General features: G+C 48.0%; 1 protein-coding gene across 1 annotated transcript in view; it reads left to right on the top strand.

The window, feature by feature from the left end:
- Positions 1-27,552, top strand: part of LOC149325081 (uncharacterized) — a 462,194-nt gene that overhangs the window by 112,674 nt on the left and 321,968 nt on the right. Inside the window, exon 4 of the mRNA XM_089564180.1 lies at positions 201-318. Within this exon, the coding sequence (XP_089420306.1) occupies positions 201-318 (118 nt within the window). The remainder of the gene's footprint in view (positions 1-200; positions 319-27,552) is intronic.

Raw genomic sequence — 27,552 nt, 5'->3', positions numbered from 1 at the left:
AGCCAAATAAATAACTGAATAAATGTACTTGAGCAGCGCTTCCAAAATGCCTTGCCTATTAAAATAGAGTGCAGAATTGATAATGCTCAGTGCGCTCGTGCACTCTTCATTGGACTAACAAAATTTTCTTCAATTTCACTGCGCTATCCTATTTGTGATGCCGAAAATCCGATTTGTTCTCTTCTGTTTCTCTACTTTAGTGGCTTTGGAGTTCTCTTCATCATTCAAACCAATTTTGAAGAGCCAAACCTCGACACGGAATGCGTGTACGGTGGCACTCCTTTGAATCTGCCTGAAACCTGCAAGAAGCCAACCTTCGTAAGTTCACTTCCGCCGTATAGAGACGACCGGGGTCACGACAAAATTTCCTGTGCCTTTCCTGTTGTCGTGCGCGTCGCCTCTGATGTCTGTTTGCTTATTTGTTTTGTTTATTTTTTTAATTTATGCCGCAGGGTGGCGTAGTGGTTGAGCATCCGCGTCGCATGCGGGAGGTGCGGTGTTCGATCCCCAATGCCGCCGGGCACCCACTCGGTAATACGATGGGTACAAGCTGCTTCCCCTGGCCTGCTGCTCGGCTTGATAAGGCTGGAATACTTGGGAATGGGTCTTTGACCCCAACTTGAGCAAAAGAAAATACCTTGTGCCCGGCGCTCCTAGGCCGCAGATGGCCTAGCGCCATAAAAATTCATTACCACCATCATTTATTTATTCATTTATTTATTTATACCCCAACGGCTTACAGGAAGCATTGTAGAGGGGATGTGCTTTAAACCGCGATTATATCGAAAAAAGACAAAGGTGAAGAACATAATTACACCTTAACTATAGAGCCAAAAAAACAAGAAAAAATACAGGTAAATGAGTGCATTAGTAAGGGAACAAAAACGCCGATAATTACAGCCCCCGAAGGAAGAAGTAAAAGGAAAAGAAACCGCAGCAACAATGGCAACGCGGAAGTGACAGCACGTATACAAGATGAAGTCGCTTTGTAATACTTTATTATTGTTTCGCTAAATTGATCCAAGCGCGTGAAAGCGACTAAAAATTACCGAAGACGCTTTGGAATTTCTAAACTGCGCTTGGCGAAAGCCTTGTGGTCAACCCACTGCCGCTTCCCCCAACCGCTTGGCGCGAATTCACTGGGCAGCTTCGCAGCCATGCGTCTCACTGACTCGGCTGGAACGAGACGTCTGGCGAAGGAGCGGCGGTGCAGCTGCCACCGCAGACGAGTGCGCGCTCATTCTACCTCTACTGTGTGACGTCACGGTTGCTATGCACAGCTGCGCCCCCCACTCGCGAGCCGGTTGCCAAGGAGGGGAGGATGTTGCGCCGCTGCGCGGAGGAGAGGCCACAGTCGATCAATGTCTTATCCGGCGGCGGGAAAACCTTCACGCTCAACTTGTGATTTGTAATGTCGTGGTTGAGAGAGAGAGAAAGGGACAGAGAGCACTTTCCGACACTGGTCCTGATCGCAGCCTCACATATCGCCCAACACATGGACGATATGGGCGACGACCACTGGCCCCAGTATTGAGCAGACTGCAAGACAGTTACTGCGCCTTTCATTTCCCCGAAACCTATTTTAGAGCGCAGCTCTTTGGCGCCCGTTTCTGCGTTTCGCGGCGTCACCGTCGCCGTCGCCGTTGTCCGCTGTAAACAGCAGTGGGCACCTCAGTCGCGCTTTGAGCTGCGAAACCAATGGAGCGGGAGCTTGGAAAGCAGAGGGTAAAATTCGTAAATTGGTTTTTGAGGAAAGGAAATGGCGCAGTATCTGTCTCACACTTTTCGGTGGACACCTGAACCAGAGGGAAGGCGCATAACTGCTCTCTTGGAGTAAACCTGCTATCAAAATAGTCATCGCCTTTACCCAAGCCCATGTAAAGGCCTGAAGAAGGCGGATAAGCGGCTCCTTCTCCGTCTTCTCACCAATATATTGCTGTGCCCGGCAGCACTAAAACATTTTGACCCCTCCTTTAGCGGCAGCTGCCCAAACTGTAGTGCAGTGTCTTCTGACACCTATCACATTGTGTGGGCCTGCCCCTCCAACCCCGCCATTCCCCCCATCCTCAACCCAACACGGGAGGACTGGGATGCGACCCTGCTTGGCTGCCACGACTTACAGGCCCAACAAACCTTAGTCGGGCGCGCCCGGGCGGCGGCCACCGCCACTGGGGTCCCGTACTAGGGACCTCCACCTAGTGCTTGTAAGAATCGGTCCCGTCCGGGCTGACCCAAACTTACCTCCTGTCCCTTCTTAATAAATGTTTTCACCACCACCACCCTCTTGGAACAGTGGACACCTCAAATGGCACGATTCCAGCGCACGGACTGACACCGCGAGCACGGACGGACACCACGACCCTGAGCCATTAAAGGCTTTCGCCTTAATATCACCGACAGGTGTTTCAACTGGCATGTAGGAATGAACATCAGTGGGTGGGTGTGCGTTGCGAAGTTACATTAACTTTGAAGCGATGATCAACACATGGGGAGATATAAAATGCTGGTGCAATGTACGAAGATTTGTGTTGGTTACGATAGCAGGTTCTGTGAGAAAAGGAAAGATGCGACAGCTTTTCTGTGAACAAAGAGGCGGAAGCTGAAGTGCACTTGTCGTATTAGTAACGCTAGCAATACAATGACAATTGTTAAGAACAAAACTGACGGAACGATTTTGCGTTAATGCGTTTCCGGCGGCAACAATAAACAGCCCTGGCGCTTCGCTCCCGCCAGTAATATTTATCGCATTGCCAGCTAGAAAAATTGGCGCGCCGTCACATCTGCTAATTCTGTACCCTTGGTATGATATTTTGTAAAATTGGCTACGGAAGCCACTTAATCACGCAAGGCATTTCATTCCTATGTTGGTACTGGTCTCCGCCTTTTTCCCATTTAATGCACCACAATAACGTTCGTTTTGCCAGTGGAAGGGCGAGCTCGTCCTGTCGTGTCTTCTGTCTTCGTGTCGTCTTTTTTGCGAATAACCTTTCATGGCATTACAAGTGTCAAGCCAAATGGCCCGACAACATCTCTTGCTGAAGTTGCGATTACGAGCGCGAGCCGGAGCTGTCCATCGATTCGAACGCCGTGCTAGCCTCCTTCGTTCAATAAATACATTGATTATGCAAACTGCATGTGTTGATCTGCAGGAAGCACTGCTCAGTTCAGCACACTATTCTGCACTGAGCCTTGGGTTTCGATTAAGAATATTGCACTTATAGTGATCGTAATTCGTTGTTTAGAAGTAACGTTTTAAACAGCGCCGTATTTTGCTGAAAACTTGCCCGATTAGAAGGCCTTTATGTGAAAACTAATTATTCAGTAGCCGCTAACATAGTCGGTACAAGCTTCCCCTGGCCTGGTGATCGGCTTATTCAGAGTGAAGTACTTGGGATATGGGTCTTTTACCCCACCTTGAATAAACGAAGATACATTGTGCCATCGCGCTCTTTAGCCGCACATGCCCTTGCGCCGTAAAAATTCAGTAGCGGTGCACATTAAGCAAACGAAATGCAGCTTGCATCAGTTTTGAGCGCGTTTGCAGCTCCTCAGGCTCGCAGTCAGTTTCACTGACAACAATATCAGATTGATCAAAATTAAGAACATTGTTCATTATTTCCCAACGCCAGCCTCTTTTCTATGTTCCTCCAGAGAGGCAAAGAACGGGTTTTGACTATCGCTTGCAGAATCATCATCATCATCAACCTTACTACCCCCACTGCAAGGCAAAGGCCAACGCCAGCCTGTTTTCTATGTTCCTCCAGAGAGGCAAAGAACGGGTTTTGACTATCGTTTGCAGAATCATCATCATCATCAACCTGACTACCCCCACTGCAAGGCAAAGGCCTCTCCCATCTCTCTCCTATTAACCCTGTCCTTTGCCAGTTGCGGCCACTGCATCCCCGCAAACAATGAAAGAAAATGCTGTGGAAATGACTGAGGCGTCAAATATTTCTGCGAAATGCGAGGTTAGTCAGGCGAAGTTTGGTTTTCATTAAAGAAACACTAGACGTGCGAGAATAGTTAGAAAGGATGAAGCGAGCTGACCGATTCTCAACAGATTCTATAGCATCGATTAAAGTGAATTCTTCGGGGTCCCATATTGATAATGCGTATTCTAGTTTTGGCCTTATTAGTGTCTGATATAAAAGTAACTTCAAATGGGATGGAGCCTAAGAGAAGTTTCTCCGTATGTAACCAAGGGCACGGTTTGCGTTGTTAATAACATATTCTATGTGCATGCGCCAGGATAGGTTGTTAGTGGCGTGAACACCCAGATATATATAAGATGAAACGTTCTCTAATGAAACTCCATTAATCTTGTAATCCTTATGTTTTAGACGGCTTAGATTGGCGTGAGATGGACATAATTTTGCACTTTGATAGATTGAGAACCATAGACCATCACTGACACCAAATTAAGACTTTATCAAGATCGGACTGAAGGAGGGAACCGTCGTTAATGTTATGTATTGCACTGTTAATGTTATGTATTGACTTACTCGAATCTATGGACAATAACCTTCAAGTAGATGCCATATTCCTCGATTACTCTAAAGCATTCGATCGGGTCCCCCACAACCACTTACTTCAAAAGCTTTCATTGCTAGGAATTCCCGCCAGCCTAATCCACTGGATCGAAAATTTTCTTTCAGGACGCAAGCAGTTCACTTCCGCAAACGATAGCCACTCACCCTTCACCAGCGTAACATCAGGGGTCCCTCAAGGCGCCGGACTGTCACCGCTTCTATTCCTCATTTACATTAATGATCTCCCTTGTAACATAAACTCTAATTTACGGCTTTTTGCAGATGATTGCGTCATATACAGAGTTATTGAGGCGACCAATGATTCATCTTTACTTCAAACCGATCTTAACACACTCACCTCATGGTATAATATGTCCCTCCTTTCCTTAAACATTAGCAAGTGCAAATCTGTCCTTCACAAGAAAACGAACTATGAATCCGCATCAGTACAGCATTGGCTCACTTCTTGTCGACCCCTAATTATCATACAAATATCTCGGCCTCCACCTAACACCATCACTATCATGGGTAACCCACATTCAAAACATTTGCGCAGAAGCCTCACGCACACTCGGCTACTTACGACGTAACTTTAAGGACGCATCCACTAAATAAAGAAACGAGCATACATGACATTCATTCGCCCGAAATTAGAATATGCGTCATCCATTTGGCATCCATCCCAAGCTTATCTCGCCGCCGACCTCGAAGCCGTACAGAACCGCGCCATCCGCTTTATAACATCTTCCTATTCAAGAAAAACCAGCATCACTGCACTGAAACAGTCCGTCTCCATCCCATCGCTCGTGCCACGCCGCATCATATCTCGCTTCTGTCTTCTCCATCATTTCTATTATCATCCGCGCTCACGCCACGCAAAACTAGAACCGCCCCATAGGGCGTCTAGCCGCTTGAACCATAATCATAGCATCGCTCGCATCAACTGTCGCACGTTAGCACTCAGTTCTTCTTTTTTCCCGCACGCAATAGCTCTATGGAATGCCCTGCCAAACACCCTTGTATCATGCACTAATCGCGAATCATTCCGTGAAATACTAAAGGATCATTTTTCGTGAATGCAATCTTTTCAATTATAGGTTGTGCTTGATACAGACAAGTGTCCTTGCTTTTTTTTTCATTTCTTAGCCTTTGTTTACTCATGTATTAATTTTTTTTTACTTGTTACATATTGTATAACCTTTTCGACGCCCCTTACCTGTTGTACATTTCTATTCCTTTTCACTGTTATTTTTTTTCTTTCTTTGTAGTGTTCTTGTCTTGTTGGTACAAATCTTGAGTTTGCTCCCCCCTTATGTAATGCCCTCGGGCCTTTAAGGGAAAAATAAATGAAATTAAATGAAAAAGAACACAATCATCAGCAAAAAGCTTCCCCAGTAGCATGCGGGTCCGACATGGGCAATGGGTCCCCCGTGGGTGCAGTGCTGGCACAAAACGCTGGGGCTGCCCACTGCGTGCCCGAATGGGACCCTCGTCGTCTAGGCATAGCCTTAAACAGACTAGGCAGCCCACCTAGGTCCCACTGCAGATACACGCGGGCTAGGATGCGGGCTCTATTATGGTAGTAGTAGTAGTAGTAGTGAAAACATTTTTTTTTTCAGAAGGAAGAGTTAGGAGTAGGGGGATGGGGATAAATAGATGTGGAGCTTCAGTGGTCGGTCTTCCCTAGTCCAGGATCCCGTTGGCCTCCGCCGCTGCCTTGGCCCTCGTCACCAGCATAAGCTGTGTGCTCGGGTCGGAGTCAGCCAGGAGGGCCTCCCACTGCTCTAGACTAGGGCTATTTACCTTTGGTAGTAAAGGGCTTTTTTCGCAGCCCCAGGTGGCGTGGTACGTTGTGGTGCAGCCCCCACATCACACGCACTCTTTCGCGTATCTGTTCGGCCACATTTTGTGATACATGGCTCTGCTTGGGTATGTGTCTGTTTGTAGTCGTCTGAGCGTGGTGGCCTGCTCTCTGTCGAGGATATCCGCCGGAGCCGAGTACTTCTTGCGCGTTCCCAACAACGCCTTCATTTCCTCCCCGTAAGATTCTGGCGTGCTGAAGGGTTCGACAGGCAAACCCGCCCTCCGGTTCGTGAACCCTCGGACAACGGTGTCTGCCATGAGATGTCCCTCAACCCCAGTGTCAGGGACCCAAATGATGGTGTGTTGAATGTTTGTATTGTTTGATCCATGTCTGTGTTGTTTTTGTTGGAAGAGAATACTCGCGGCTTTTCGGCCGATCCTTCCATCTCTGTATGCCCTTGCTGCAGCCTGAGAATCCGTGGCTATCCAGTAACTCAGTCCCTGCCGATTGGCTTCAGTCAGGGCTAGAGCTATGGCGATCTCTTCCGCTGCTTGTGTTGTCCTTGTGCGCACTGATGCACAAGTAACTATATTCCCATTGGCGTTCACTACTGCTGCCGCCCTAGCGTTTTCCTTCGTTCTGTACTTGGACGCGTCAACATACAGAACCATCTGTTTCTTCTTTAGGAACCTGTCCAACTCCAATGATCTCACCGCCCGTCTTCCTTCGTGGTTCTTCGGGTCCATGTTTCTGGGCACTGGTTTAACCAAGAAAGTGCTCCTAATTTGGCTGTCAATGTCTGTCTTGTCTTCGCCCTCGTCTTCTGCCGGGTATCCTAGCTTGACCAGTAGTGCGCGGCCAGCGGCTGTTCTTTTAAGTCTTTCCATTTGAAATCTGAGCATGGTTTCGCTGTGCTCCTCATAGGTGCCGTACACACCCATGTTCATCAGCTTCTCTGTCGAGGCGCAGGTCATGACGGCAAAGGTTTGCTTATACGCCCTTCTGATGCATGTTTCCATTTTGTTCTTTTCCCCTTTGTTAGGTTGTAGGTACGGAAGCGCGTACGTCATCCTCGGTATGATGAGCGCAGAAGTGATCCGTAACGCATCTCGCTCCTTCACCCCTTTTCTCTTGTTCGTAATCCGGCTTAACATCCTGCATATCTGTTTCGTGGAGTGTTCCAAGAGCTGGATGGTATGGTCCCGTTTGCCTTTCTCCTGCAGCCACATTCCCAAGATGCGAAGCTTATTTGTCCTTCTTACGGGTTGTCCATCTATCTCTAATTCTATCGTCCCCCTGTCCTCTTTATTTTTGTGAAGTCTAATAAATTCTGATTTTTCTGGGGAGCACTGCATCCCGCTAAATAAAGCGAATTGACCGATCCATCCGCCGCTCTTTGCAGTATTTCTTGCTTGTTTCTCGTCGATCCTTTTGTCGTCCACACTGTGATGTCGTTCCCATAAATTGAATGTTCTACATCTTTGATGTTTTTCAGTCTCCTAGTTAGTCCAATCATTGCTATGTTAAAGAGCAAAGGTGAGATGATGGATCCTTGTGGCGTCCCTCTGTTTGGCGTCGTCTTCTTTTCTGACCTAATGTTGTTGATGCCGATCGTTGCTGTTCTGTTAGACAGGAAGGCCTTTACGTATGCGAAGATCCTCTCCCCGCAGTTTGTTGCCGAGAGTTCTGTGAGAATGGCATTGTGGCCGATGTTGTCGAAGGCCCCCTTGAGGTCTACGGCCAAGATTACGCCTTCTCGAGTGCCCGATATTTGTTTTAGTACTGTGTCTCTTAACTAGAGCATCACGTCTTGCGTAGAGAGCCCCGTTCTGAACCCGAACATGTTATCCGGAAACAGACCGTTGTCCTCCATGCAAATGCTCAGTCTAGTCTTGACCACTTTCTCGTATAGTTTACCGAGGCATGAAGTTAGTGAAATGGGCCTAAGGTTCTCTAAACTGGGTGTTTTCCCTGGTTTAGGTATCACGATAATCTCAGCGTGTTTCCACTCCGCCGGGACCGTGCCCCTTTCCCAGTGCTCGTTGATTAGTCCAGTCAGGCTTTCGATTTGGTCATCACTGAGGTTTCTGATCATTGTATTTGTTACTTGATCTTTTCCCGGTGTTGTGTTCCTTGTGAATGACCTGGCAGCCGCGTATACCTCGTATTCTTTTATCGGTTCATCCAGCTTCGAGTTCTTTGTCCCTGAATATACCATGGTGCAGGGTGGCACTTGCGTGCTTCCGACGTACCTGGACCAAAGAAAATCTGTAATCTGGACGTCCGTTCCCTGAAAATTGTGCGTGATACGTTCTATCGTTTTACTGTTTTCTCTTTTCGATTTTGTCGGGTCTATGAGGTGCCTGAGCACCGCCCATGTTTTAGCGCTACCCAAGTTGCCGTTTAGTTCATTGCAAATTTGGTGCCAATTATCTCTAAGTAAGTTTGCAGTGTGGTCTTCTATCTCCTTATTGATTTGAGCTATTCTGAGTCTCAATTTCCTGTTATGTTTTTGTTTCTTCCATCTTTTCGTCAGTCCCCTACGAGCCTCCCAAAGATGTAGCAATCGTTTATCCGCACGTGGAAATTCATCGGTGACCTCTAGCTCCGTAGTATTGTCTCTGTGGACCTCCCGTAGTCGTTTGGTCCACTTTTCGATGTCCGTTATCGCAGTTCTTCCGGCTTCATTCTCCAACTGTGCACAGAATTTTTTTCCAATCTGTGATTTTTGTCTTTATCTGGATTGTGCTGAACCTTGTAAGTTTAATTTGCGTTTGATTACGTAGTGGTCACTTCCGAACTGCTCCCCGGTGTTAGACCATTCGTAGTCTAGGATATTTCCTATGATGGTCAAATCAGGGCTAGTGTCTCTTGAAACGCCGTTTCCGACCCTAGTAGGGTATCTGCTATCGGTAACGATTTCCAGCCCGTGCGTGTCCACTCCATCTAGGATGGTTTTTCCTTTCTTTGTATTGATCTTGTAGCCCCACTCTTTGTGCGGAGCATTGAAATCTCCTACAATCACAAGGTTGTTTTGTTTTACCAGGCCGATCACCGCTCTAATGATTTCTCTGAAGTCATGTCTCTTCTTGCGCGGTGGTGAATATATGTTAAGTACGAATAGGCTCTTCTCCCCGCGCTTCTTAGGTATTACCTCTATTAAAAGGTGTTCTATATCTTCTTCTGGTGTCGTGTGCTTGTGCGTTGTGACCCCCTTCTGACATAAAATGGCCACTTTTTTAAATCTTTCATCTACTATGGTGTCGTAGCCGAGTATCTTCGGCGATGTGTTAGTTTCTTACAGCGCTATTACAGTGGGAGGGTGTTTATGCTGCATTACATGTATGTTGAAATCGTTTTTTTTTTCGAAATCCTCTACAGTTCCATTGCCATATTGTAAATTTTTCTTCTGCGTTAGCCATGATGTGACACTACTGCTGCGCCGCGAAGATCTTCGCGCTTTCGTTTAGGTCGACCTGTTCCGGTCCTCTCTTGTTTTGTCTCCTGAACAGTTCTGCCAATCTCTGGTCGGTCGCGTTCAGTCTGCTCATGATTTGTTCCAGCGTCGTCAAGACTGTTTTCTGTTGCTCCTGTATTTGGTGTAGTGGTATAGTAGCATCTATTTCTTCCCTTACTTGCGGTTGTACGGCTACTGGCCCCTGTTTGCTTGTTTTCGTCGTGGGCGATATTACTCCGTGTACTTTTCCTCGGTTTGTATCATTTTCTTCTCTTTGTTGTCGCTGTTCTATAAACGAGAGCCTCCTTTTTAGTCGTTCATTTTCCTCTCTAAGTTCCCTGTTTGTTTTTTCTAGAGCTTCGAATCTAGCCTGTATCGAATAGTCTAGAGCAGTGGGATAGACTGGAGACTCGCTCCTAGACTGACTCACCTTCTTGGACTGCTTGGTCTTCTGTTTAGATGCGGAAGTGTCATGAGCGTTCCCTCGAACCCAGGCGTTGTCGCCACCGTGGTCGGTGGTTCTCGCGTCTGCTAGCCCCGGCAAGTCTCCCTCTTTGAACAACGGCGTTCGGCTTTTGCTGCCGCCGCGCCTGTTCAGAGACGCAGATCTCGAAGATCCGTTCTTTCCTTTCGTTTCGGCTTCCTCGCTGTCGAACCACCGCGGCCTGTGGCCACCGTGGTAACTGCTTTCTTTTTCTTTTTTCTTGCCTTGCCGGTTCTGCTGGCCTTTCCGCTTGATACGTCTCTTACATCCTATATCGCCCGTGGCGTGAGCTTCTCCGCACCAGTCACACCTGGGCTCCCCACACTTGTGTCCGTCGACATTGGCACGTTTGCATCTAGGACACTGCGGAATGGGTTCTGGTTCCGGGCAGACGTCTGATCGGTGCCCCTGCAGGTGGCATCTGAAGCACACCTGCTTCGTAGGTTGGTAAGGGTAAACTCTGTACAGTCCTCCCATCACTGCGACTGTCGTGGGCAACCTCGGTCCGTCGAACGCGATGAGCGCTGACTCTGACTTCCCGAGCATTCTTGAGTAGACTGCACGAATTCCCGGCGTTGCTACTTGGATGTGGTTCATTAGGATTTCTTGCTTGGTGCCGGCCATCACTCCATGCTCCACACCCCGGACAGTTCCCTCCGCCGTGGAGCAGTAGGCATTGAACTCGAATTCTTTGTCTCCGAGGCACAACGTCCTCGTCTTTTGTAGAGCTTCTGCCTTCGCGCCATCTGGCGTCCGGACTATTGTTATGTTTGAGATGGCTTTCACCGCGACAAGCATGTCGCCGATGTATACCAGGTTGCATTCCTTCACCAGGGCTTGTATGTAATCGCTGGGCTTGAAATCTCCCACTCTTAGGTTGTGGCTCTTCGGTCGGAATACGATTTTGTATCCTTCTTTCGGGAGCTGTACGAAATCTCGCCTGTTACCAGGGAGTGTCTTCAGTTGGTTGTTTGCAGCGGACGCCGGTGGCGCGTTCGGGACCATGGCGTTCGGTCGCGGCGTCCCAGGTGTCTGCTGCTGTGGCTCGCTCGTTCTCACTGGAGTCTTGTTTGCCTCCGAACGTGTACTTGCCTGACCGGTAGCTTTCCTATCCTTCTGGGCTCTACGCTCCACTAATTCCTTCATCACTCGCCACGGGGTCTCGTTGACTGGGTAGACTCTTGGTTGTTCTTGCGGTCCCCTCGTAGCTCCTGCGTTGTTGGTGCTTGCAAGCTCCATGGCTTGGGGCTGGTCCGTACCCAGGTTATTTTCAATAACCGGGGCCGTAATGTGTGCCGCAGTCGATGCTGATGCCATGCCGCCGTCGAGGCTGCTCGGCCCCGGTAGCGCCAGCGAAGCCCATGCGTCTCCTGCTTCGGCCACGGCCGACGCTACGTCGGCGTTAGGTGTAGCGTGGCTCTCGCCGCCTCAAGATTTTAATGTCCCGTAAGTGGAAAAATATTCTACTCACAGAGATAAAATTGGTGTCCAGATGGTCCTCGTAACTTCACGGAACACATCCAATAAACACTTTGCATTAAACTGGTGTTTTCCGGTCAAGAACACCACCTGTATTCGAAATCGGTTATGTGTGGGGTAAGAATGGGCTGCGTGCAGTTCCTGTGCATAAAAGATGGGGCTACATGACGGTGAAGTGCGGGAACACCCAACAGGGGCTGCCCGTGCAGCGCCCTAATGGGGCCAGTTAGGCTGTGTGTGGGCTAACACCAGTATTCCCGCCTGTAGCCTAAATTTGTCCTGCATAGAAAATATATGGGCTAGGCATGGGCACAAATGCGATTCCAACATCTTCCCCGCCTGTATCGTACATATCTGGTAGAAAAGGCCTAAGCGTGAGCTGCGCAGTAGCCAAAATATACATTGTGTGCGGGCAAACGGCTAGTATGTATATCCGCCAGCAGCTTTCGTAAATCCTGCGCAGATTACTGTGGCCTTCACATTACAGAAACATCATGGGCCATTAGCGAGTTGCCGCGCAAAACCTATCGACAGTCCCATGTACACTAGTTGTACACGGGAAGAGTTGACATTCTCACATTTAGTCTGCCTGCATATCCTACATCAGAGGTAAAATAGCAAGGCCTTGCACGTTTCACTGTGACAAAGAGCTGCTCTGGACGTCGTAATAACAAAAGAACCCGCTTCTGAGATTTGTTGGTGCTGCTTTTGTGTTTATCGCGTTGTATTTTTTTCTGGTGTGCTACGGTCGCCGCGGAGAAAGCTGCCAGCATAAGGTTTCTTGCTTGTTTCAATGCACTTCAATTATGCCAGCACTGCAAGCGCTTTCGTCATCTCCATGCAACATGTGGCGCATGGAATTCATGGCTGGTTGATGAACATAGCGAGCCTCCGGCGACTGCGCCAGAGGCTGCAAAAGGTTTGTCACTGTCGCGTCCATTGCAGCAGCTTTCTTAATGTCCGCTAGCAGCAGTCTGTAGCGACGTATCGATCAAGACACAAAATTCTTGGTTTTTGTGCAGGCATTCTTTGCACGTCTTCTTCGTCAAGTGATCGCACATTGATAACGCAACTTCGCCGAGCGCCATCGCGAGCGGCCCCACCCTTCACCCTATCAGGAAGAGATACTAATCACAAATCTACGAGAACATTTCTATCGACGAACAAGAAAAGGTTCACTCAACGGAGCCGACAGCTTGGGGTGTTCCCTAGAGGGCGACAATTCGGGCTAGCGAAACGGTGCATTGCTAGAGAGAACAAAATAAAAACAAACTCCTGTAGAAACGTCACACGAGTAACCTGTCATTGCGCAAACTTTTTTTTTCAAGTTTTTATTCTTTCCTCTCACCACCGCCTTCACTGCTTTCCCTGGGTCCTCTCTCAAAGAAAAAAAAACCCTGCTCAACCCTGGTTTTTCTGTCTGCCTTTGTTCCTTCCCCGAGGAATCCTCTGTGTCTGTCCTGTCCCTCCCAGCCCCCTTCCCCGAAATGGCGCGGAGGCACTCACTCTACAGCCCACTACCGAACATTTTAAGCCGCCCTCCCGACCACACTCCCCGCGACTCTCCATTAAGTGGAGAGGGGGCTCCGATTCTACTTGTTCACTGTGTCCGATCGCTGCCTGGTGACGGTATGCAGAAGTGCTCCCCCGCCTTTCCTGCGTTTGTTTGGAACAGGTTTTTCTTTCCTGCGGTTGGGTTGAGTGTCAAGGGATGAAGGTAGCTGCGAAAACACGCTGGCACTTGCTAGTTCTAGTTGAATTTGTGTTATACAGTTTTTTGTGCCTTTTCTTCTGTTGCTTGATCAATCCACGATCGAAGATGACATTGCCTTCCATGCGTACGTCCAGTGCAAGTATGGTGGAACCCTGTCGTCCTTGTGTCAGTTTTGAATAACTTCGGTCCGAAAGACGTGAGTGGTGAACAGTAACATTTACTGACATTTGAGCGGTGGATGCCACGGCGGTAAAGGTGGATTTTATGACGGCGACGTCGTGCTGCTAGGACGTAAGTACGCATTTGAAATCACTCTGTTGTCTGAGTACTGCCGCCGTCTCAGTTATATGCTCGGCGTCAACAGAAGCTTTCTAGTTGTTCAGTGTCTTTTTTGAACCAGCCAGTTGTAGATTGCACAGCGTAGGGAGGCAAAATACCGAAACATTTTCTCTCAGTTACATACCGAAATTTCTTGTCCTTCATGGTAACAAGACTAAAATTAGTTTTGTGGTGTGTATTCTTTCTTTACACAGGCATATGGTGCATACGTGCGACCGCAATCATCGACGAGCGTCCTGAGGGGGAGCGGCTGAAGGCCCTGAACAAACATCACGCATCGCATCGATGCTGCGGATTGTGCCGTAAATAAAGGAGGATGACCAAGCAAGCATTCGAATCGTCCGAGCAACCTGTTTACACACCAACAATGTTACGACACACATTTGAAACACAATATTGATTCAAATACGAAAGGCGTGAGGTGCATTCACAATACTGAGCATTGCCAATCCTCAGGGCCAGGCGTCATGAGACGCCTGGCTTGTCCGTGCCTTCTCTTTCGTCCTGTCTTCTTTTGCACGCATTATCTCTTTTTAAGTAATGTGACGACACCTTCCGCTGCGTGAGATTCTCGGTAGCTTCTTTTCCTCTTGTTTTCCTTTTCTTATTTCTTAGCGATTACCAATCCGCAATCACTTTACCGATAACGATCGTCGATTACAATCCCAATTATCGATTACCTATCATCAGTCCTTATCTAGCTTACAAAGCACAGCATACTACGCCACTTCTACACATACACACCATTTGTTCCAGTACATTGAAGCACCATAACACCCCTTTTCATTCCGTCCAATTTCTGACGCGTAATTTGCATATTAATATTTGTCTGGCTATATTCAGCGTATATTCATAATGGTGGTTCAACCTCGCGAACACACCAAGACCGAGAAAGAGAGAGGACACACACACCAGCGCTGAATTCAGCGCTGGTGTGTGTCCTGTCTTTTTCTTGGCTAGCCCAAGTTCGGCCTGTGGGCCGAACTTGGGCTAGCCAAGTGGGCCGGACTTGGGCTAGCCCATGTGGGCCGGACTTGGGCTTGCCCATGTGGGCCGAGCATGGGTGAGCCCATGTGGGCCGGACTTGGGCTTGCCCATGTGGGTCCCCGCTGCACTGCCGCCATCAGAAAGTTGCATGATTGTTCGTTCTTTGTACCTGATAATGTTCCAGAACGTAGATAGTTTGGTTTGATTTATTGGGGTTTAACGTCCCAAAGCGACTGAGGCTATGAGAGACGCCGTACTGAAGGGCTCCGGAAATTTCGACCACCTGGGGTTCTTTAACGTGCACTGACATCGCACAGCACACGGGCCTCTAGAATTTCGCCTTCAAGAGATTCAGCCGCCGCGACTGGGATCGAACCCACGTCTTTCGGGTCAGCAGCCGAGCGCCGTAACCGCTGAGCCACCGCAGCGGGGCAGAACGTAGATGGATTAGTAGAAAAGAGTGATGGCAGTGTGTTATTTAGGAACACGCCCTTAGCTTCTTTGATAGCTAGTCGGTAAGTTCGGAGAACATCACAGTATGCGGACCAACGTTCCGCAGTGTTTCACGTTTTGTAAGGCGAAAGAAGCGCTTCTTTTTATTGAAAAGTCGTTTCATGGCGACGGTGAGCCACGGTGATCGGAATTTTTTTTTTAATTCGGCGGATTGGGACGTACTTATCGACTAGTGACGAGACTGCATTCTTAAATAAAGCCCAATTTTGGTCAATGGTTCTCTCGAAGAAAGCAGTCATGCAGTTATCTATGAAGAGTGCTAGTTCGCTGTTAATTGATGTGTAGTAACTCCTGGAATAGTCTCTAATTGACTTTATGCTACTAACTTTTTTAGCAGTAAGCGCCGTTATTTCCAAGTGAATAAGACAATGATCACTCAAACCGGGCATTTAGGTTACACGATATAGATGATCAGGAGCAGTGGCAAGTATTAAATCTGACAGGTTAGATGTACCAGAACCAAACATTGTAGGCTCTGAAACAAGCTGTATAAAGTTAAACTGCATGCATATGTTCAAAAAGGATTGGCTGACTGCGGAAATACATCTGACAGTTGGCAAGAAACCGGACCAATCTATTTGGGGAAAATTAAAATCACCTAGCAGAAATAAAGGCAGTGAAGGGAATTGTGGTAACCAAAATATTCAATACATCGTGTAAATCATCACAAAAAGTTGGTACCACGTTCGGGGGCCTATAGCACACACAGAATAAAGCACTTTGGTAATGAAGGTCTATGCGGACACAAAGCATTTCGAGGGCAGTAGGGACAATGACGATGTCTGATATGACGTAATCAGCAATGGCAATCAGTACACCACCTCCATGTTTTGCAGTCCTATCTTGGCGGTAGATGGTGTAATTTTTTTCACAGTCAACCAATTCTGTATTGCTCATAACGTTTGAAAGCCAAGTTTCCGTTAACACCACCGCATCGGCAGTGCATGCATCAATTACAGACGATAGATCATGGCGTTTGTTTACGATACTCCGGATGTTTGTGAAGAGAAACGATAGGTTCCGACGGACAACATTAGGAGCACGTTTTTAGGTTAGGATAAAGATGTATCTGCGTCGGTGCGGGTAGTTCCAGACGAAGACCTGGATGGACTGCTGTCACTGAAAGGCCCTATTTCGCACACGCTGTCGGTGTCCGGTGAGTAAACATAGCATTTATTGCCAATGTGAAGCCTTTTATACCGTACTCAAAATTATTTGCCGTTTTGAGTACCAAAATCGAAAATCATTTTTCTAACAATTCTTGTCGCTTTGCAAAAATCTTTACTCGCACTTACCTTGGAAGCTTTTAACTTGTTTTTTGAGGCAAGAATAGTTCCCTAAGTTTAAAGTAGACAAATGTAACGATAATGGGACGACATTTGTCGGGGACAAAGCGGCCTAGTCTGTGGGCTCGAGATATGCGCTCGTCGCTCTCATCCAAGCCGAAGTTAAACGTGGTATTTAAAATGGCGCAGATTTTTTGTTCGGATTCGGCCCATGTCTCTTGACAACTATCGTCGATACCGTAGAATATCAAGTTCTCTCGGCGTGAACGGTCTTCAAATTCGTTCAGTCTCCGATCAGGCGCTATGACATGAGCAACACTTTCGACCTGAGGCGCCTCGGATTTGAGAATACTGTTTTCCACTGCGGTGAGGCGACCATCAATATCTGCAATTTGCAGCTTCGCCACCCTAAGTAGATTAAGTGCGGCCATACCTTCGTAGTGCCTAGAATTCAATTTATCATGTAAAGATTCCATAAGTGAGACTAATTTATTGTATTGCTGGGAAGACGCCTCCTCAGAGCGTCCAGGATTCATCTCAACGTCACCGCACATTATTAACAACTTCATGACATGAACGCAATCACAAGTCAAAGAGAGCAACATTTGTGGGCATGGAAGTACTAGCAAAAAAAATCGTCAGATTTTTTGCAAAAAAGTTCAGGAGCTGAACCTACCTGCACCAAGAAACGAAATGGCTTTTGATGCATGTTCGCTGTTGCCGTACTTCCATGCCCACTAAGAGGATTCCAGGGGCGCTGACTTCTTTAGTGTGCCGGAGATTATGCATTAGTCGATGCCGATGTCTTGTCCAATGAGGGCTGCGGTAAGTGGTCTTCAAAGAAGGCGGCCTTTCCCTTGCAGCGAAGCGGTCCTGCTGGCGATGAATCGAAATGCTGGAGGCGGTCATCCAGCGTCAGCAGCATAGGACGCAACTGCGCAGTCGTGGTGCCGAGACGATGATTCCACGGGGCAAGCAGGATCAAGACCTGCACCAAGAAACAAAATGGCGTTTCATGCATGTTCGCTGTTGCCGTACTTCCATGCCCACTCATCCTCCTGCTTACTTAGATGCCAGTGAACGCCAGCGTTCCAGGAATGCGAAACCTTTGTCTCGGCAGAATGTGCTGTCGATGCCCAGTGCACCTTTACCACATTATCCCTAAGGCAGATAGATGGTAGACACATCACTGGATATTCCGCCAACTGGCCTCCTTATCAACATGACTGCAGAGTATGTACTGTCTATAGACCTTTAATTGCGAAAAAAAAGTGAAATTGTTCTATACTTGAGTCGGAAGGCAGTCAACAGACATTGTCTATAGAAGAAAGGATGTTCAAGTTGTTATGTACAGTGGTCGAAATAGAGTGTGATTGTCTATAGACATAAGGAAATTGAAATTGTTAAAGGCTTCACTCTAAAGGAAGTGTATACAGAACAGGAAATTGAAATTTTTATAGACTGTGTAGAATTCCCGACACTAGTCGTTGCGAGGTTTCAACAAATGGTATTTGACAAGACCCGCTCAGCAAGGCACGAGCGGGACACTGCACCGCCGGCGTTCGGTTGTGCAGCGACGGAATCTAAGCTCGTGCTTGGAAGGCGTCGTGGGGCGTGTCATCGGCTTCTGCGGCTGGCCCACTTGGCACGCTACAGGGCAGCCCTCTAGTAATAAAAGACGAAGAGCTTATGGTGTTGGCGCGAACCGTACGCGCCGAGGACTGGCATGCTCAGGAGGAGACGCAACTGCACAGTTGCCGATGACGTCAGAGTCAAAGCGGGCCTTTTGCTGGCGGTCAATGAGGACCGCATATTCCCGGCCGTTGTTGAGCACGCGAAAGTGCGTAAGGAGCACGCTGGCGCACCTGGAACGGACCATCGCATAAGGTAGCCGCAATGGGCCGCACTGCTTCGTGGTGAACAAAGGCGTGAGTGCTGAGGTGAGAGTCTGGGATTGTTGTTGGCATCACGGAAACGACAATGCGAACAGCGATGCGCAGAGTGAAGACGTATTTTGTAACATCAGCTGGCATGGTTGGCGCGGGCTTGAAGAATTTCCCATCGACGCAAACAGTGGGACCAAACGTCAGCTCTACTACACAGAGTCAAGAGTAACTGTTAATGCGATGCCGAAGCCGAGCAGGGCAAAAGGAAGACGCTCAATTCATGGTGAAGGGAAAGCCGACACCATTAGCGAAGCCTTCAAGAGACGATATGCGAAATTGCTTGGCGGTCTGGCAACACCGCGCCCACAACTTCCGGTTTCCATCTTGGCTCGGTCGAGCTCGTCAAGCTGGTGCATCGTTTGCTATGCGTACTTTCTTCTTGTGAGTGGAATTTCTATAGGCAAGCTTCAGCTGCTGCGTTGTTTTCACAGCTGATCTTTGACCAAATGTAGGTGCTTTCAATAAGTGCCAGCTTACTCCTACCGCGTCCTCAGCTTCGCTTGAAGTCTGGCGCTAATGGTCGCAATAATCGGCACTCGAAAGTGGGTTGGAAAGTCGAACCGTGACCGTGTGCTGTTGTCGTTTTAATGCTCGCATTAAAGCACCAGTTCGAGCATCACGCATTATCATGGCTATTTTATTCCCAGGTGGGCGCGAATTCATCTGGTATGGTAGCGAGCGGTTATTTTGCGGTGAGTGCGCACGTGTGCTGACAAACTTCTGTGACAGTACGAACTTTCGTTCGCGCCGACGCTAGGAGCTTCGTGCATTGCAGTATAATCACACAAGACCCTCGACCAGCTGCGTAATTCGATTCCTTTACTGTAATGTGCAATGCGCATCCGCGCATTTCAACGTCACCGTTTAAGAGCCCGGCGTCGGTTGATTTTGGCCACAATTCGTTGAAACCGCGTCCTGCTTTAGACGCAGTCAGTCGACATTAACAAGAGGAAAGTAGGCATGCACATATAATTCAAAATATTGTAAGCAAAGACGCAGCTTTTTTTTTTCAGATAAGCACTGAGCCACCGCGGCGGCTTGATTAGAGAAAGATACTAAGCTGTAGGTGCATGCACGGACTCGATACGCTGGTCAAGCTGTGTGTGCAGGGGCGAAATTAGCATGTTCGGTTGCTTCCGAAACTTAATTAGCTTACTCCCAAACTTGGACAAATGGCTTTGTTGCGAAGCAAGCTGTTCTAGCTTGCCACAACGATAATAAAATCTGATGGCCTGAAGCGTTTTCAGAACACTGTTGCACGTACTTTCTAGCTTAGAAATGCGTCCGTCCTTCATAATAAAGTGGCTATATTATTCGCTTCTTTTTTTTAGATTTTCGTCGCCGCAGATATCGAAAGTATAGGAATCCTCAAGAAATAAAGCATTCGCACCTCAGTTTTTATACGTAGGGTGTATTGCTTCACAAAGACTCCTTAAAGGCCTACTTGACCGAAATTTTTCAAACTGTAAAAAAGTTGTTTTTTCATAGTTCACCCCCGTATAATGCGACCCACAAAACATTACGCTCCAGTTTCAAGCAGTTATGATGCGAAAGGCACTCAAAAATCGGAGTTTTCAATACCGAAACTGGAAAAAAGGGCGCCATTGCCGCCCGCCGGAAGTGATGCATGTTTGTGACTGGAGTCCGGACAGGTTCGGAGCGTCTGCTCGTTGCAGCTCGAGCAAAGCGCTGGTACCGGTTGCGCGTGGAGCACTTTGTGCGATAAATACTGGTTATATGTGAAAACACACATCTTAAAACGGATGAAACGCCCCAGGAAAAGTTTTAAACGTGTTTTATTTGCTGTAGTAGACTAGAAAACTCCTCGCTCAACCTCAGCGAAGACGATCGCGCCGCAATGCTAGTGAGCGTTGTTTGCCTGGCAGTATTCGATTACAGCTTGTGGAAAGTTCGGACATAGAGGAGGAAGGAAGCATATTCAAATGGAGGCCAAGTAGAAGAAGTGCTTGTATTATCAGGTCGGCTTTTTTGAGTGGACACGCGCGTGTCAACAGCACATGCGTGCTCTGCTGTGCGTGTAATATGGTAGTTATCTTGATTTAAAAAAAAATGACCTGCCTTTTTCTTTTCCTTCTAATTAGTCTCACCCGTCGCAAGGTTTTCCTGCCTGTGCATAGAAATTTGGAGCAGGAGCTGAGAACGCGAGGTAAATCAATAAAAACCGCTGGATGTCTAAAAAGTGTGCTCAAGAAAATTAAGCGCTGCGTTAAGCGAAAGAATATGCCAGAAGCAAAATTTTTGTCGCAAAATAAATATACATGTATATTTCTTTCTTCGAGGACCGTGGCATCAATACGGTGCCGATGGTGGGCTGCTTCATCTTTGCGCGCCTCGGTCGGGCAATTGCCACTGCGCGTTGCGAAATGCATGCCGATTCAACTGAACTAAAACTTATGCGCTGCGTTCATTACTGTATTTACCTAGAACCACTTAAAGCCCGTGTACTGAATGTACGGGAAAATTTTGCTAATCTTTTCCCGCCGCGGTGGCTCAGCGGTTATGGTGCTCGGCTGCTGACCCGAAAGACGCGGGTTCGATCCCAGCCGCGGCGGCTAGAATTTCTTTGGAGGAGAAATTCTAGAGGCCCGTGTACTGTGCGATGTCAGTGCACGTTAAAGAACCCCAGGGGGTCGAAATTTCCGGAGCCCTCCACTACGGCGTCTCTCATAGCCTTAGTCGCTTTGGGATGTTAAACCCCATAAACCATAAACCAAACCAATCTTTTTAAACCACACAGCTGGGCAGAACGACGCGGTTGTCGGACCCCAGTCGACCGTATATGCCCACCGCCCAAATTACCGTAGGCAGTGTGTCTGTATCGACTGAGTAATAATGCAGAACATATAATCAAAATTACGTGTTGTCTTCCTTTGAAAATATTATCATTCGAATAACATGCGTTCAGTTCTATGCGGCCTTGGAGACACGCCTTGAATGGTGACGCTGAAGCTTCCTGTAATCGACCTCAAGTATGAATGGCGTGTTGCAGGAAGAAATTCGACGTTTTCAGTAACGCTCAAGCGGCCTTTCAGGATTCTCAGCCTGGCCTGCGAATCTTCGAGGCAGTAGATACACATGACGACATTATTGCGCATTGGGCAGAGCTGTACTTGCAATAAACGCGTGCATATGTTGATTCCTTTTCAGACGAAGGAGACCTCTCCTTAGACTCCTGCCTGGTGTAAACAACGTGCCGTCAAAAGGGCGTTGCTCGATGAGCAAAGCCGTCCACTTTAGCTTCTGAACCGGCTAAGCTAGCTTGTGACGAGTGGTCCCCCGTCCTCTTTATTCTCCTGATTAGAGACGCCTCGTAGCCTTTCTTCTCCGAATTATAACCCTCTCGGTTTGTGGCATGCTTTGCCGATCGGGCCAGAAACACGTACGTGCTCGGATGCATGATGTGGACCGGGACAGGTCTATTGACAAAGCCCAACGCACAAAAGGGGTTAGCGCGAGGCAGAAGCGTCAGTCACCCACCATTATCTTTTTTGAAGAAGAGAGGGGAATTCACGTTAAAACCTGAGCTCCAGACAGTTGAAACCAGCTTTCAAGATCGGGGGTGAAGGGCAGTGGCCGAGAGGTATATGTATCGTGCTTTCCGCATTCCTCGTGTTCCTTTCCGCGGCCACGCACTTCGTCGACATGAAGCCAGCAGTTTATTTTTCTCGGAGGCCATTGAGCTTCGTGGTGAAAACAGCCAGAAATGCGCCAGAAGAAGAGCTTACAAGGGGCGCACACTCACTTCAGAACGCCTGAAACTGGCGAGCCGGCGATGCCGGTGTCTCAATTGTGCGTCATTTCCGGTTAGGCTTGTTAGTTGTCCAGCACACCGCTAGGGGACTGCGTCGTCTGCTACAGAGGTTTCTGAACGCTTCTAACTAAAATTCAAGACGATTCACAGCCCTAATATTAATTATAACTATTGTTCATGACGTGCACACTATATCGAGAGCAAAATTAGCCGAAGTAAACTTTCGGTCAAGTAGGCCTTTAAAGCGCATAACATATGCGTATGGTCCAGAGAGTTTGCACGCCTTTCTAAAACTAATTGAACACGGGAAAAACTTAACTGAACACGTAGCAAACTAAGCAGTAATCGGCATATGGCTCTTCGAGTGAACTTATTTCGCCACGGCACGAGCGATTGGCCCGCTCAAAAAAATTACCTTCTCTATTGCGTTGTTCAAGTATGCGTCTATATATATTCACGCCCGACCGAAGAGTTGATAAATGCACGAAATCGGCTTCTAATTTTGATCAGAGACAACAAAGGCTGTGGTCCTTATCTTAATTTAAACGCAAATCACCTCGAGAAATTTGTCAAAAATCAGGGCAGAAAGCGAAAGCTGCGCACTGATCCGCGTGCTCACACATGACACCTCGCATGGCGTTTTGTGTTACTAAAACGTTGGGACGGATTAAAAAAATAGAAAAGCGAAAAGCTGGAACGCACCTAGTTCTGGCACACATCGTAGTGTCTTTTCACAGTGGAGAGAGTAGCGCAACGGCATTTTACTTTTCAAACGAAGCGCAGCCGTTTTAACCCAACGCTGGGCATCGGTTTCGTTTTCTGTACCGTACCAAAATGGAGGACTTAGTTCTCTGAGCGCCGAGCGATGGCGCTGCGCATTTCGCATATCGTCTATTGCCAGTGAAAACGGTCTAAATCGTTGGAAATTCGTGGCAAGACGTCGTATTGGTGTAAGTGACACCGAGGAACGCAGACAGGTTGACGAATAATGTGGTGCCAAATCGACGACCACGCTCAGTCGTAATAGCCATGACCGGGTATCCAAAGTTGTGGAGAAGAATCCGAGATACATCAAAAGGGTGGAAATTTGGGCTGGTTGGTGCATGATGTGAGGCTAAAAACAGCGCTAACGAGGACGAAGCAGGGAGCGGGACACGACGCTATCAACCAAGTTTTATTGCACGTTCGCCGGTTAAACACCTCTCGTTCGTGCAAAAAAAAGAAGAAAAAAAGAAAAAGGGAAAAATGGAAGGCGGGACAGACAAGAAACCACGTGGCATGAGATTATACTTTCATACACAGATAATTAATTTCGCTGTCGCGAAGTCAAATGGAAGGGATGCTGACACACTCTTCACCATTTTGCCGAATGTTGATGGCTTCTTCAATTTCTCTCGTCCGTTGGTCTGGGTAGGTAGATATGATTTTGGTGTTGCCAAGTTGGGGAGCACATTCATGCTCTCGGCAATGTCATGCCAGTTCACTGCTGATGGCGCCTCTCAAAGATCTTTTATGCTCTTGCAGCCTTTCATTTAAACAGCGCCCTGTTTGGCCGATGTAGGTGTGCGCGCATGACAGTGGTATCTGATAGACGACGTTTTTAATGCATTTCACGTGCATGTTCTTGTGCTTCTTTTGGCACTGCTTCCTTCCCGTTCGCTCACTATTTACCTTGGCACACATGCTCCTTAACTTGTTAGGTGCTGACATCTGCACTTTTACGCCAACGTTTTCGCCTACCTTCTTGAGGTTGTGTGAAAAGCCATGAATGTACGGAATTACTGCATACGGCTTCCTTTCTTGTGATGTGGCCTTGATCTTTTTCCTGCCTCTAAGCTCTTGCAGTACTCCTTCTGCGACACTGGACAGTAGCTGCGTCGGGTAACCTGCTTCTTCCAGCCGACAAATTTGGGCGTCGAAACTAGCTTGTACATCATGGTGGCAAGATCTTGTCAATGCGGCTTTCATTGCTGCTTTCACTGTTCCCCGTTTGATGATCTTGGAGTGGGCTGAGGTGTAAGGAAGCAGTCCCTTTTTGCTTCGTGGTCCGTACCGCCAACAAACATGACTGTCTAAAAAGGTTAGCGTCAAGTCAAGGATTCGCAGAATGTTGTTTTCTGGGAGTTCGCTCGTTATTTCTAGTCCTTTTAGTTCTTCTTTGAAAACGTCAATGATTTGGCCAACGTGCTGTTGCTATCGTGCTGTCTCGTCCTCTTTATAAAGAATTAGATAGTCATCTACATAACGGAACACCTTAATGATGCTTGTCACTTGAATAGCACTCATAAGACTTCTATCAATACGCGCCAGAAACAAATCACTCAGAATGGGGGCGAGCGAAGACCCGATGCATATCCCCTCCCGCTAAATGTAAAAGCTACCCTTATGACTGATGATGGTGGACTGTAAGTAGCACGTTAATAATTCCATAAAATTTCCTTTCGACAAGCCGCAAGAGTTCTGGAATTTCACTACGCCGTGTCGGTCAATGCATTCTTCGACTTCTCTGCACACCAAATTCTGCGGGAGCGAGTAGTACAAGTCTTTTACATCTATCGATAAGCCACTCACGTTGGGCTGACAGGCACCCTGAAGAAAGTCGTCCACGCTTTGAGGCTTGCGTATCAGGAACGGGTCGTCCACCGTGAGTTCGGTGAGGGCCCGTTGTAAAAAACCGCCCACAATGCTCTGCCAGGTTCTTTTTTCCGACACAATGGCTCTGAAAGGACACTCTTCTTTGTGAGTTTTGGCTGTGAAGAAGACTGTCAGACTTGTCTCTTTGCACTTGATTATGGCAGAGGCCATCTTCGTCAGGCCCATATCCTCACACATCGTCATCACTTTTTTCTTCAATCTCGCCGGTTTCACACCTACCAGCTCCTAGAAGTTATCTGACACTGCCTTGTCCGCTTTATCGTTGTACACATGAAGTGAGGCTAGGACAAATCCTCCTTCCTTGTCCGACTGCAGTAGCCGCAGGTCAGCTTCACGCAGGGTCGTCACCGTTGACCTCAGAAGGTCAAGGCCCGCTTGAGGCTGTCTTCTGCGAAGGCATTCCACTGCGCTGTCAATGCACCTGTCTCCACCGCCATTCTTTGCCTTGGATGCGACGCTCCTCACAAGCCCCAAGAGCTCGGTCCTGTTAGGACGTGGGGGAACGCAAAACTTGGGTCCCATGTTCAACAACCTCGTCGTAGTGTCGGGTGCTGACGCATCGCCTAAGACCACCACCTCTTGACCTTGAGGTTGGGAAGGCCGCTGTTTCTTCTTCGGGGACTGCTGTAGAATTTGGTGAGAAAGGATATCCGCCGTTTGGTTGGCTACACGACGATCTTGGCAATAGCGGCTGCGGCCGCATCCATCTGCGGAACAGTTCAGGTTCACCGCTAGCAAGCAGTCAGAGTAAAACCGAGCTTGTCTCCACGCTTCTGAACGTAGAATCTGGCAAACTCTCTTGGCGTGGCCTTCCGACGGTGCCAGGCCTCCGAAGAGCACTGCCACATCGGGTGGAACAAATGAAGTCCGTATGGAAAAACTGTAGAGCCGGGCTCTGCAAGTTGCCCATGAAACTAGGTTGACATAGAAAGAAGGAGGGTGAAACACTGAACGGTAAAGCAAAGTGCCCGTTGAACTAGAAAGGTACTTCAAAAGGGTGGAAATTTGGGCTGCTTGGACGAGGTTGTTGAACATGGGACCCAAGTTTTTGCGTTCCCCCACGTCCTAACAGGACCGAGCTCTTGGGGCTTTTGAGGAGCGTGGCATCCAAGGCAAAGAATGGCGGTGGAGACAGGTGCATTGACAGCGCAGTGGAGTGCCTTCCCAGAAGACAGCCTCAAGCGGACCTTGACCTTCTGAGGTCAACGGTGACGACCCTGCGTGAAGCTGACCTGCGGCTACTGCAGTCGGACAAGGAAGGAGGATTTGTCCTAGCCTCACCTCATGTGTACAACGATAAAACGGACAAGGCAGTGTCAGACAACTTCAAGGAGCTGGCAGCTGTGAAACCGGCGAGATTGAAGAAAAAAGTGATGACGATGTGTGAGGATATGGGCCTGACGAAGATGGCCTCTGCCATAAGCAAGTGCGAAGAGACAAGTCTCACAGTCTTCTTCACAGCCAAAACTCACAAAGAAGAGTCTCCTTTCAGAGCCATTGTGTCGGAAAAAAGAACCAGGCAGAGCATTGTGGGCGGTTTTTTACAACGGGCCCTCACCGAACTCACGGTGGACGACCCGTTCCTGATACGCAAGCCTCAAAGCGTGGACGACTTTCGTCAGGGTGCCTGTCAGCCCAACGTGAGTGGCTTATCGATAGATGTAAAAGACTTGTACTACTCGCTCCCGCAGAATTTGGTGTGCAGAGAAGTCGAAGAATGCATTGACCGACACGGCGTGGAGAAATTTCAGAACTCTTGCGGCCTGTCGAAAGGAAATTTTATGGAATTATTAACGAGCTACTTACAATCCACCATCATCAGTCATAAGGGTAGCTTTTCCATTCAGCGGGAGGGGATATGCATCGGGTCTTCGCTCGCCCCCATTCTGAGAGATTTGTTTCTGGCGCGTATTGACAGAAGTCTTATGACTGCTATTCAAGTGACAAGCATCATTAAGGTGCTCCGTTATGTAGATGACTATCTAATTCTTTATAAAGAGGATGAGACAGCACGACAGCAACAGCACGTTGGCCAAATCATTGACGTTTTCAAAGAAGAACAAAAAGGACTAGAAATAACGAGCGAACTCCCAGAAAACAACGTTCTACGATTCCTTGACTTGACGCTAACCTTTTTAGACAGTCATGTTTGTTGGCGGTACGGACCACGCAGCAAAAAGGGGCTGCTTCCTTACACCTCAGCCCACTCCAAGATCATCAAACGGGGAATAGTGAAAACAGCAATGAAAGCCGCATTGACAAGATCTTGCCACCATGATGTACAAGCTAGTTTCGACGCCCAAATTTGTCGGCTGGAAGCAGCAGGTTACCCGACGCAGCTACTGTCCAGTGTCGCAGAAGGAGTACTGCAAGAACTTAGAGGCAGGAAAAAGATCAAGGCCACATCACAAGAAAGGAAGCCGTATGCAGTAATTCCGTATATTCATAGCTTTTCACACAACCTCAAGAAGATAGTCGAAAATGTTGGCGTAAAAGTACTCATGTCAGCACCTAACAAGTTCATGAGCATGTGTGCCAAGGTAAACAGTGAGCGAACGGGAAGGAAGCAGTGCCAAAAGAAGCGAAA

The sequence above is a fragment of the Amblyomma mixtum genome, chromosome 10 (assembly GCF_055824585.1).
Source record: "Amblyomma mixtum isolate Tamu chromosome 10, ASM5582458v1, whole genome shotgun sequence".
NCBI classification, from domain to species: Eukaryota; Metazoa; Arthropoda; class Arachnida; order Ixodida; family Ixodidae; genus Amblyomma; species Amblyomma mixtum.
Note: the sequence above shows the minus strand (reverse complement) of the source record. Positions and strands in the feature narration are given on the sequence as shown.